We start from the raw sequence: 11,913 nt of genomic DNA on the forward strand, positions 1-11,913 counted from the left end.
CATGTGGCCTTCCAGAGAGAGATCTCTCTCTCCAATCTCCTGATGAGACGATGTGTGGGGGAAGGAGGGGTCATCCCCACAGGTTTGGGATAACTGGGCACCTGTTTTCAACAGAAGAGCCACCATTAACTGTGGATCTCTTCCGTGTGGAGCATGTAGATTAGCTCACACCGTCACGGTGGCCCTGCAGAGTAGACACATGGGGTTCTACACATCAGGATGGGGAAGCTCTGGGCAGAGTGAGAGGCGGAGGCGACTGGCACCAGCGCGGCTGGCTCCCCTGGCGAGGCTGCAGTGTGGCTTGGGAGGACGTTGTGATCTGCCCCAGAGGAGGCCTGAGGCTGCTGTTGATGGTGCCACGGCTGCTGTTGTCGAGAGTGCCCTGTGGTTGCTGGTCTGTGGATGTCGTTAGTGATGGTGGGTTCTATTAAGGCGGCACTGGCTCTTGGCAGATTCACCCACTCTTAGCACATGTCATCTTGGAAAAGGGTGGAAGCTGGTGCCACAGCCTTCCCTTCTCTCGGAAGAAACTTTCTGACACTGAGCCCCAAGGCCAGAGTATCCTCTTTCTCTCCTTAAAGGGGAGTTAAAACTTTTTTCTTTCTTATTATTTTTTTTTAAATAGAGATGGTATCTCACTTTGTGGCCCAGGCTGGTCTCAAACTCCTGGGCTCCAGCGATTCTCCCGCCTCAGCTTCCGAAAGTGCTGGGATTATCGGTGGGAGCCACCATGCTCTGCCCCCAGAATTGAAACTTTTAACTGAGGTTTCAGAAGAGTATAAAAATCCTATGTTTTAAATAGAATCAATTATAGTATCTACAGCAACCTAAAATGTGTCAACTGAATACTGAGGTGACTTCTCTAGGTCTCAGATTGGAAGGATAAAGCTCATCTGATGCTGTGTGTTTCTGGCTCCCCTTTCCTCTCAGTTAATAACAGATCAGAGAACAGAAGGAGTGTGTGTGCTCAGGGCCACCCAAGACCATGGTGGCCTTCTTCCCTCAAGGTTTTTCCAACAGTCACTCGTTCGTGGACCAAAAGCAGGCCTTGCGGGAAGCTCGATTTTAAGGGAAGTGAAGAGAGGAGAGTCTGGGGTCGAGACTGCAAAGCAGTGTGAGCACCTCAGGGAGCCTCAAGTGAGGCAAAGGAAAGCCTGGGAGAACTAGTCCAGGGAGGGAGGGGAATGGCCTGTGGCTTTAGGGAAAGGGAACGGAAGAAGGTGCAGATGGGCAGAGGGGAGGGTGGGGAGCGTGCTGCGCTTGCCAGGCTTCTCTTACCACCCTGAGTTTTGCTGCTTCTCTCACAGTGACAAGTTTGGGATCAGACTCTATTAGATAAGGGGTCTGGTCTGGAACTGTTTAATTATTCTTTGATGTGATTGGCAGATTTTGTAAAAAAAAAAAAAAAAAAAAAGAAAAATTAATAATAATGATGATGATGCAACCCAAAGCCCTGGCCATTGTGGGGTGCAGGAAAGCCACAGGAAGACGATGGGGACAGAGCTGTGGTCGCCTGGTCCCTGGGGTCACTGCTCAGTTCCAGCTGTGGCCTCACTACTTCCCTTCTCCTTCCTTCAGCCAGACCCTTGGCTCTGATCTGCTTTTGATTTGAAAAGACTTTAGAACACTTCATGCACAATTTCCAAACATATGTTATTATCAGTAGCAGCTTCGGGGCATGCGCAGGGTCCTGGATTTACAGGACAGAGATCCGTGTGGAGTGACAGCACTGCCTTCCTCCACTTACCTTTCTGTATGGCCATGAATTCCTTGACCTCCGTGCTCACTTTGTGAAGAAAACTGGCAGTGATTACCCTCTCCATCAGAGAGATGGGGGAGCCTGAGCTACCAGGAAAGCCACGGACTCGGCCAGTGTCAACCAGCGGGCCGGGCTTTCCTGCTGGCTCGGCCTGTGTTTCCTTCCCTGTGCCCTCTACCTTTCTGGAGGCGTCCCAGCTCAGTCACCCCTCCTCCAGAAGTGGTTCTGGCCTGATGGAGGACTTGCACCATCTGTCTCCCAGGCTGGAGTGCAAGTGGCGCCATCTCGGCTCACTGCAAGCTCCGCCTCCCAGGTTCACGCCATTCTCCTGCCTCAGCCTCTGAGTAGCTGGGACCACAGGCGCCCGTCACCACGCCCGGCTAATTTTTTTTGTATTTTAGTAGAGATGGGATTTCACCGTGTTAGCCAGGATGGTGTTGATCTGACCTCGTGATCTGCCCGTCTCGCCTCCCAAAGTGCTGGGATTACAGGCATGAGCCACCGCACCCGGCCGGAAAAGAGTCTATTTTAAAGCCTATAGAAGTGTTCCAGGATGGAAAGCACACTAGTCATGTCGGCCACTCTGGTCTGGGTGTGACAGCATCTGCCCAGATGGAAAGCCTGTGGCTGACATGTAAATGTCAGCTGTGGCGAGTGCCCAGTGTAGTGGCGCTGGGGGCTGGGCACTGGGGTGGAAGTGCCTGTGCTGTGCTCACCTAGAGGAAAGAACCTCAAATCTCAGTTGGATTTTTCATGCACATTCCTGCTGTCACCCCAATCATGGTGGCCAACTTTAGAGTCTCCTTGGAGAGCCCGTGACGGCCTCAGTGACTGTGCACCAGGCCCACTCCAGGGTCTCAGCTCGGGTCCCCGCCGGTTCTGGCTGGCACTGTGTCACCTCTTCTCTGTGTCAGGTTCATTTTTATACCTGTCTGTCTTTCTGTCTTTCCCCGTGCCCTCCTTTCATTCCCGGACCAGCTATTTCAGATTCCATCCAACTCTGTTCAGTGATGATGCCGCTCTCAATGCTGTCAGAGCGCAAGACGTGAGAACGCCTGTGCTGAGTGGCCTGAACGCTGAAGGCTGCGGGTCTTTCTAATTTTGGCATTGAGACTTTACAAGTCTGCATTCTTGGCATTGCCAACCAGTTAGAACAGAACAATAAACCCCAGTTTTTGTCACGGGCGTCTAATTAAAATGGCAACTAGAACAAGGCAGACACTGAGTGCTGATGGGGTGGCCAACTCTGTGGGTTGCTCAGGGAGACACGGGGCTGTGAGATATGGACCCCACTTACAGGGCTCACCTTATAGTCAGAGAGTGGAGAGACTTATCCAGGACACATGGAAACGACGAGTGGGTGCTTGGCCGTGCTTTGGGGGCCATCACAATTAAATGCTCAGAAGTGGAGGAGGGGCTGGAGTATGTGGGGGATGCTTCAGAGAGAGGTTAGGACCTGTGATCCTTGCAGGGAGGGGGGTGGGATGTAGAGAAGTTGAGAGAGCGGGCGTGCGTCCTGCACGGACCCCCAGTGAGCCAGGGCCCGGCAGCCTGTTCCCTGCAACAGGCAGGCCACCTCCCGCCCCCAGGCTCTGCCTCCTTCAGAGGACCTGGGAACAACACCGTTCTGGACCCAGGTTTCAGAACACTTCCAGGTGGAGCCTGGCTCTGAGCAATTCAGTTTGCCAGCGGGAGTTCGACTGCCACTCTGTCGTCAGCCTTTAGTATTCCTGCCGCCGTCCATCCTTGTCCGCTGTCCCTGGACGCTGCAGCCCCATTGTGAAGGGCTGTCACAAGATGCAGGGGAGGCAGCCAGGCGGGGGGGACTGTCCCGCTGTTCCCAAGGTTCACTGCTCTTCATTCAGTGGCCAGAGAGGTTTGATGTGCATAAATTTCCACTTTAAATGCGTGAGCTCCATGATAGAGGAATTCGGTTTTTTCGGAGTGGCCCGAAAGTTCCTGAAGTAACAACTAGTAGTTTCCAAAAGGAAGATGACAGCTTTACCTAAGAAAGCGTTTTCTGACTCTTTGAGTTTTCTGAACATGAAGTGGATGGGGGAGTGCCCTGTCACTGGAGGGGCTGAGCTTAGGGAGGGAGGAAGCGGGTGTGGGAGTGCAGGTGTTTTAACACCAGGCCATCTCTTCCTGGCATGCCATTTGGTGAACCTGTTTAATTCTGCTTTTTCCCCATCAGCTTTCAGCACCCCCAGCCGCGTCTTCTCGCCCGCTCGTGTTTCCCTCCCCTCTGCCAGGCAGTGAACTTTCTCAGCTGCTCCTTCAGTTTCACATTGAAAGGCATCCCGTTTTGTGTTTCGTCCAGTAGAGCATTGTTACCGTTTTCTGTAAGCTTTAAGGTGTCCAGAAATGCTCACAGAAAAACAACAACAGACACCCCACAAGATACAATTTCAGGATATAAAAGTATTTCTATCGTTGAAATGGTTGGTGGTCATCATTAGCTGACATTGATCAAGCGCCCCATCGAGGGGTGTGGGGTGCCATGGCCATGGGCCTCACAACAGGCCCCTGAGGCCAGGCCCACTTTTGTTCCTAATTTACAAAAGTGGCAGCTGAAGCCCAGCGTAATTAGGCCACCTGCCCAAGGTGTAGTGAGCAAGGGGGCCGGGATTTACACTCGGGCCGTGGGGCCACAGAGCCCGCAGTGGGCCTCCCCCGGCGCTGGGCGAAGCCCCAGGTGTCACTCCTGCGTTCCTGTCTTGCTTTGCAGCTTCATCGCTGTGGAGAACATTGACAGCTACTGCGTGCTCATCTCCTCCAAAGCTGTTTACTTCCTGAAAAGTGGAGACTACGTGGACCGAGAAGCCATTTTCCTAGAAGTCAAATACGATGACCTCTACCACTGCCTTGTCTCCAAAGACCATGGGAAGGTGTACGTGCAGGTCACCAAGAAAGCCGTGAGCACGAGCAGTGGAGTGTCCATCCCCGGGCCCTCCCACCAGAAGCCCATGGTGAGTGCATGGCTGTTCTCAGGCTCCTCGGGGGCGGGGCCAGGGCCTCCGTGCCTCTGCCCTGCTTCGCCCTCCTCAGCAGGAGCCCATTTAGGAGGTTCAGGCTGGGCCCTTCCCAGGAGTGCTGCCTCTCCGTCCTGAACATGGGAGGGGCCCAGGGTATGTTCACAGGTGATGCTGCCCTCCCAGCTGCCCCATGGGTGACCGTGGGAACGTTACTACCTCACAACATTTGTGCCTCAGTTACCCATAGATGTAGTGAGGGTGACAATGCTTACTCTCATTGGTGATAAGGAACAGCTAACAAAACACACAAGGTTTTTCTGCTCCCACAATGGGATTCTCCAGTGCACTGAATCGAAGAAAGCACTGGAGCTCACGCTTCCCCATTGTTTCTCCTTAACAGTGGAAACCAGAACTTTTGTTCTAGTAGCATCTAGCATGTGCAATAAGTATTTGTAAATAAAAGTTATACTGGGCCTCCAAAGAGGGCAAGACATTGTTATGACAAGGCCTTTAAATAAGAAAGCTCCTGTGAATAGCTCACGTTCCTGGAGGGCTGGCCATCTTGTGGGTTGTGTGGTCATTGTGTTGCTGTCATCCCCTCCTCACTATTGGTCATGGCAGGTGATTTATTCAGGTCTACACAGGTGACCTTGAGGAGCTGGGGTTCAAATCCAAGTGACTTGACACCAGAGCTGGCTGCATAGCACCTCGCGGTGCTGTCCCTGGCCAGTCTGCCTGGTGGCTTGCCACGACACCCACGTGTTAGTTCTGCTCGTTCTCACCCGGTATGCCAGGATTTTGAAGCTTGCATTCAAGAATGATACGTTAATTAAAAGGGCCTGCCCACCTCTCTCTCTCTACGGATCAGAAATAGCACCAGCCTTATTGGGCCTCTCTCCTCCGGAGTCCTTTGGCCTCCCTCTGCTCAGGAGTGCACTTGGGCTTGCTTGGGCTTGTGTAAGGCTCCCCTGGGGTCATTGGCTTAAGTTAGAGCTGGCTGACAAAGAGGGCGAGCACCCCAAAGTGTGAGTATTTCTCCAGATCCCTTCACTGTAGCAGGTGGGCAGCCTCGCCTACTACACTTCTGCACCCTTTCAAAGCAGGTGGGCAGGGAGGTGTTTGTGGTAAGAAAGACCTAGAGACTTTTGTTGGCTGATTCTTCTTCCTTCCTCGGCTGTCACCAGACCTGAGATGTGAACCCCGCACTCCTGCTCTCGGTCTTACCTCTGCACATCAGTTCTGGGGGCAGGGAGGGGTGGGGTCCCAGATGGCAGGTGAGTATGGGTTGGCTGCACAGTCCTGGGGAATGTTTAAAAAGACAGATCGGCTGGGTGTGGTGGCTCACGCCTGTAATCCCAGCACTTTGGGTGGATCACGAGGTCAGGAGTTCGAGACCATCCTGGCTAACACGGTGAAGCACTGTCTCTACTGAAAAAAAAAAAAAATTAGCCAGGCATGGTAGCACATGCCTGTAGTCCCAGCTACATGGGAGGCTGAGGCAGGAGAATCATTTGAACCCGGGAGGCGGAGGTTGCAGTGACCAGAGATCGTGCCTGGGTGACAGAGACTCCGTCTTAAAAAATAAAAAAAAAAATTTGCAGGGACCCACCGCAGACTTGAGTGCAAGTGAACTAGGGGAGCAGCCTCGGCCATCACTGTTTCTTTGATGTGTACGTCCCATCCTGAGGCGCAGCTGGGCTGGGAGCCGCCACCTGGGGCATCTGATTCCTGGGTTCCCCACCCTGGGGGCAGGTGACCCATCCTGTTCTCCTCCTTAGGTCCACGTGAAATCTGAGGTCCTCGCTGTCAAGTTGTCACAAGAAATAAACTACGCCAAGAGCCTCTACTATGAACAGCAGCTTATGTTAAGACTCAGCGAAAACCCAGAGCAGCTGGAGCTGGACTCCTGAAGCCCCGCTGCTGAGACGGGCGCTCCCAACACAGCACAGACCCACCAGGAGGAAAGAGGCCAAGCTCTCGGCTGGCATTAGAGGCAGAACCAGAGTTGGGTTTGGGGAAGTTGTCAAGGAATGAGGGAAAGTAAGTCCTCATGAGGAAAAATACAAATGGAAATCATATTAATTTGTGAGGCAGGGAGTTATTTTAGATTATGGGAAATAATTTTTAAAGGTATTGGTTAAATAACATTTAAAAACATGTACCGAGACGAATCTAATTTTTAGATGCCCTGTATTTTGTTAACATGTATATATGTACAACTGTGTGTTTGTAAATATATAGGAACGTTTCTGAACAGGGCCTGTGCTATGTGTAAAGGTTTGTTAACTGTAAAGTAATATAAAATTATATTGGATCTTCCATTGCACTAATTCTAGACATCTAATTCAGGATACTGTCTATAGAAAGGCATTCTTAAAGAATGTTACATCTTAGTTTTGGAGACTAAAGTATTCCCAGTAAAGTGGGTTGAGGTGAGGGCTGTGGTCCTGAAAGGGGCACCTTTGACATCGTGGCTGTCCAGTTGGGCCGTGAGCTGCGGCACCCAGGACTAGCGCTGGCCCTTCGGAAGGATCTAGGAGAGGGGCTTGGGAGCTCACTTTTAATTTCTCACCCCCATTTTACAAACAGTGCTTAGATTCTCACAAATTACATTATAAGTTATCCATTTGGCTTTATCCTAACTAGTCTTACCGAACTTAGAGGGAAACCTGTGCTCCATTACCACACATGGGCAAATCAGCATTGTAAGCTTTCTCAGGTTATTATTAGAGAGGTTGGAAACATTGGTAAACTCTGTTGACTGAGAAGGAAAAGAAAAATCCCATTGAACTACTGCAACAAATCAGAAATCCACATAAGCGTGCTCTCCTGCCTGGGCAGCAACAACCAAGAACAAAGCCCGGGACTGTTTGCTTTTTAATAAAGCCACAGGCGGGCATCGCAGCTCCACAGCCCGAGGGGACACAGGATGGAAACCCCAGGGTGAGAAGGGAGCGGGGAGAGTTCCAGAAAGGAGATGAAATAGTATTAAAAAGCTGCGTTGGTAAGCTTTCCGTGGAACCAAGATTTGACGAAAGCATCTCTTACCCTTGTTTTTAAATTCCTGCTGGGAGCAAGGCCTGGTATGAGCGGCCTGGGTCTTTTTTTGGTGTTTCGCTTTTCTGTAAGGATTAAGCATCTAGGGAGAAGGGAAAAAGGGCCTCACTTTAGAATGAATGACTCACCTTGTGATTTTAAAATTTTTATTTTAATAAAGCTAATCAATTTCTACAACCTTGTCACATGTAGCTGAGTCTGGGATGACTCAGTGGATCAGTGGATGCGTGGAAGGTTTTGGTGTTTGTAACTCATGACCCAAATCCTTCCAAAACACAAATGAAGCTAATCTTCTTCCCCTCCCTTTCCTCTCCCACTTCCCCTCTGTGTCTGTGTGTGTGTGTGTGTGTGTGTGTGTGTGTGTGTGTGTGTGTACACGTGCAGAGGAAGGAAGGGAGCTTTAGCACAAGTAGCTACATGGGTTCAAGGATTAGCTTTCTTGAACTCCGAGGCTTGGTTGCCTTCGCTGAACTCCAAGTTAGTGGATTGCAGAATTGAAACTTGGCTTTTGTGGCACTGGGTGGGTTTTAGTTTGTCTTGCTGGGGGGTAGTCATGATTGTGTCAGCAATCATGCCCTGCACGAGCTCGCAGCAGAATACAGCCAAGTGGCAGTTCCTCCGCAGCTTCCTCCTCAGCCTCCCTCCTTGCACCCCAAAGTTTGGCTTGTGGTTTTTGTCATCAGCAACCCACTGCCTGAGATCATGATCTCTTAAAAGATGAGACTCTCGGAAGGGTTGATTGTATGCGTCAGTGAGCCTTCTATCAGCTTCCGGAACAAAGTCACTTGAAATTTCTTGATGAGATTAAGGAGTTTAGCGTTACTAAAGAAATCTGCTTTGGGCCGCAGCAGTGCTGGGCATTCTCAGATCTGACTGAGGAAGTTAGCTGCAGGCTGCCCTGTGGGCTGGTGCTTTAGGAGGAATCCAGAGAAGTGTTCAGATGCCCTCCTTGGGCTCCTTTCTAATTTTAATCAGCTCTTTAAATAGCTGCCCATCTCCTGTGATTGCACAATCAAGCACTCTGACACTCGCACCTTAGGAGAGGCAGATGTTAAAATAGGATCCAAAGACCATCTAGGGCAAGGCTGGGTGGGAGATGGGAGGGCCAGCGGCGAGCTGCTCCACTGCTCAGCTCTCCCCTGCCCTGCAGCCCTGGGCCACCTGCGGCCAGAAGGTTTCAGGGGCATTTGACATCCCCTCCTGGTTCTCACCAGGAAAACATCCAAAACGTTGGAGGAAACAGGCCCTGCCCCTGGCTCCTTAAATGCCCCATTTCTTTGTAAACTGATATTCAGCCAGCAACGTCGAAGACTTTGTTAAGATCATTTCTACTGCTTTTCTTTCTGCCTCAAACACACAGTTCGTCTCTGAGGAAAGTAAAATAAATGGAATAAGCGTAAATTGGGTCAGGAGATATCCAAAGCCACTCAGTCCCTTGACCCAGCACAGGTGAGCGACCTGTGTCACTCCCTGGCTGGCGCTGCTTCTCTGTGCTCACTGAAAGGTGAGCCAGGCCAGTGTTTCCCCAGGCTCTGGCCTGGTCACTACACAGTGGAAAACAGACAAGCGGCCGCTTCCCCAATCCCAGAGTGTCTTGCTGCTTGGTGGGTACTCACCGCAATGTTCTGAAGGCTCCAGGGCCACTTTGTTTGTAAGTATGATCTGTGCCTCAAAATACCATAGTAGCTGCTTGATAAAATTCTACAAATGAAATATCTGGTTCTCTATTATGTAAACACTATTACAGTCACCAATGTGTTAAGACTCTTGAGTCTGGTTCTCATATCAGAGTCATCATTTTTCTTCCTGTGGAATAAAATGCTTTGTGGACTTCCCAAACTTGTTCTTTGTTTTCTTCTGGTCTCTTGGTGATCCATAGCTTCTAGAGCTATCACCAGTGACAAATACCAAACATAGTGTGATGTTCACGATAAAATGTAGCCTCTGCCCCCGAGCCTGGGGAAGCACCCCCACTCCTTAACCAGTCTCAACCTCCCAAGAGCAAGTGGCAGTCTCCGCACTACACTGGCAGCTGCTCAGCCCACTCTGAGGTTCCTGGTTCAAGCCCCAGCAGGACAGAAGTCACACTAACGGTTTAGGCAGCTGAAGAAGAAACAGCAAAGGAGGCCGGGCGCAGTGGCTCACGCCTGTAATCCCAGCACTTTGGGAGGCGGGCGGATCACGAGGTCAGGAGATGGAGACCATCCTGGCTAACACGGTGAAACCTCATCTCTACTAAAAATGTAAAAAATTAGCCGGGCGTGGTGGCGGGCGCCTGTAGTCTCAGCTACTCGGGAGGCTGAGGCAGAAGAATCACTTGAACCCGGGAGGTGGAGGTTGCAGTGAGCCTAGATCTCACCACTGCACTCCAGCCTGGTGACAGCTCGAGACTCTGTCTCAAAAAAAAAAAAAAAAAACTAAAGGAGACTCAGCAGGATCATCCAGAGACGGAGTGACGCCAGGAGGGGATGGATCCTAGAAGCTGAGGCCAGAAAGGCTTCAAAGACCATTGAGTGCTGCTGCTAAGTCAGGTGGGATGAGGACCAACAATTACCCATGGACCTAGCCACACTGAAGTCACTGGAAACCTTTCCAAGAGTGGTTTCAATGGAGCATTGGAGGTGAAAACCGGGCTGGAGGAGGTTCACGAGGAAAATGGAAGAAGAGAAATACCAACAGCTCTCTAGAGGAATCTGGCCGTAAATGGAGAGAACGGACCAGAAATTCAAGAGGGCAGGAAGGAATAAGGGAAAAGAGGGCCTGGCAGGCTGGGAAGATGGGTGGAGGTGGGAGAGCTTGAGATTCGGTTGATGGCTCCTGTTTTCTCACATCAGGCAAGAATGAATACAGGGCGGGAAGTGATGCAGATTTGGAGAGACAGAAGGTGCACACAGTCATGTAGGATAACGGGAAAGGGAATAGGCCACAGAAGCATGGTATGTTTGCGGGGCGACATTAAGGACCCATTTGAGGTTGATGACCGCGAATTTAAAGTGGGACCGGGCAGCCTGTCTTGTGTTTTTGTCCGACCACATTTAGCTGCACAGCTTCAGTGTTGTAGGATAGGCAAAGAATTGGCTTTAATCAAGAAGTATTCCCCTCACCTATTCAAGTACCTCATCCACGGTTGCCCAGTTGAACTGGGCAACAGCCAGTGAGAACAAAATGTCAACAGAAATCCAAAAGCCTAGAGAAGGGAACGGCTACGCTTTCCAAACCAAAGCACAACTTCTGAAGACTATGCCCCTTTCAAATGGGAGAGACAGTGGGAGGTGTGGTTAACAACCCCTACACGAGCACACAATTAGACTCTTTTCGAGGGTTCACGGATGCAGTGGGACAGTCAGTGTTTGACAGTGAACCAGCCAGGCACTCCAGGGCATGGGGATGTCACTGATATAGAAAGGGTGTGTGTATGACGATCTTCCCTTTCCTCAGCTGAGCTCAGCATGCCGTCTTGCGGGTATTGGTTGACTGCAAACACAGCTTTCACCCCAGCTCTTTAGACCAAGAATGTGATCTCTAGCACTGTAAGAGATACTTGATGTTTGCTGTTCACTGGACAGTGCATCCCGAGACCCTAAGAACAGAAAGTGCTTCCCGAACACAGACCCAAGCGTGTTCATTATTATGAAGAAGTTTGGATTAACCTGGAAGAGCGCTTCTCCAGGAAATTTGAAGTGAGATTTCACTCCCATCTGCAAGGGTCTTGAAGACCATCCAAGTTGTGGCTCCCTGGCTGGGGGCATGATAAAAGCAATCATAAAGACCAAAGAAAGGGACTGTAATTCTCGCGCTTTAGGAAGCCAAACCAGGAGGAGCAAGACCAGCCTGGGCAACAGAGGGAGACCCTGTCCACATTTTTACCATGTTATATAATTATTTATAGCTTCATACGCAGATATACATATTCATAGATTCCTAACATTTGTGCTCACAAAAATGGAATCTATTAAACACTGTTTTGGACTTGCTCTTCTCACTGTTCCCGCAGGCTGATATCACTCTAGTTTATTCTCTGAAGTGCTGCATGATCGTTAATGGTGTAAATGTTCTATAATTCACTCACCTATTCCTGTTTCAGTGGGCGTTCACTTTGCTTTCCAGCTGCTTCCACCCTGT

The 11,913-nt window shown here is 50.4% G+C and overlaps 1 protein-coding gene across 2 annotated transcripts in view; it reads left to right on the top strand.

Moving 5' to 3' along the window:
* Nucleotides 1-9,630, top strand: part of VPS13D (vacuolar protein sorting 13 homolog D (S. cerevisiae)) — a 281,733-nt gene extending 272,103 nt beyond the window's left edge. For both annotated transcript variants that reach the window (XM_011962545.1, XM_011962546.1), the window contains 2 exons: nt 4,488-4,728; nt 6,513-9,630. In XM_011962545.1, the coding sequence (XP_011817935.1) occupies nt 4,488-4,728; nt 6,513-6,644 (373 nt within the window). In that variant the 3' untranslated portion in view covers nt 6,645-9,630. The remainder of the gene's footprint in view (nt 1-4,487; nt 4,729-6,512) is intronic.
* The last annotated feature ends 2,283 nt before the right edge of the window (nt 9,631-11,913 follow it).

Source organism: Colobus angolensis, unplaced genomic scaffold (genome assembly GCF_000951035.1).
Source record: "Colobus angolensis palliatus isolate OR3802 unplaced genomic scaffold, Cang.pa_1.0 Scaffold596, whole genome shotgun sequence".
Classification (NCBI taxonomy): Eukaryota; Metazoa; Chordata; class Mammalia; order Primates; family Cercopithecidae; genus Colobus; species Colobus angolensis.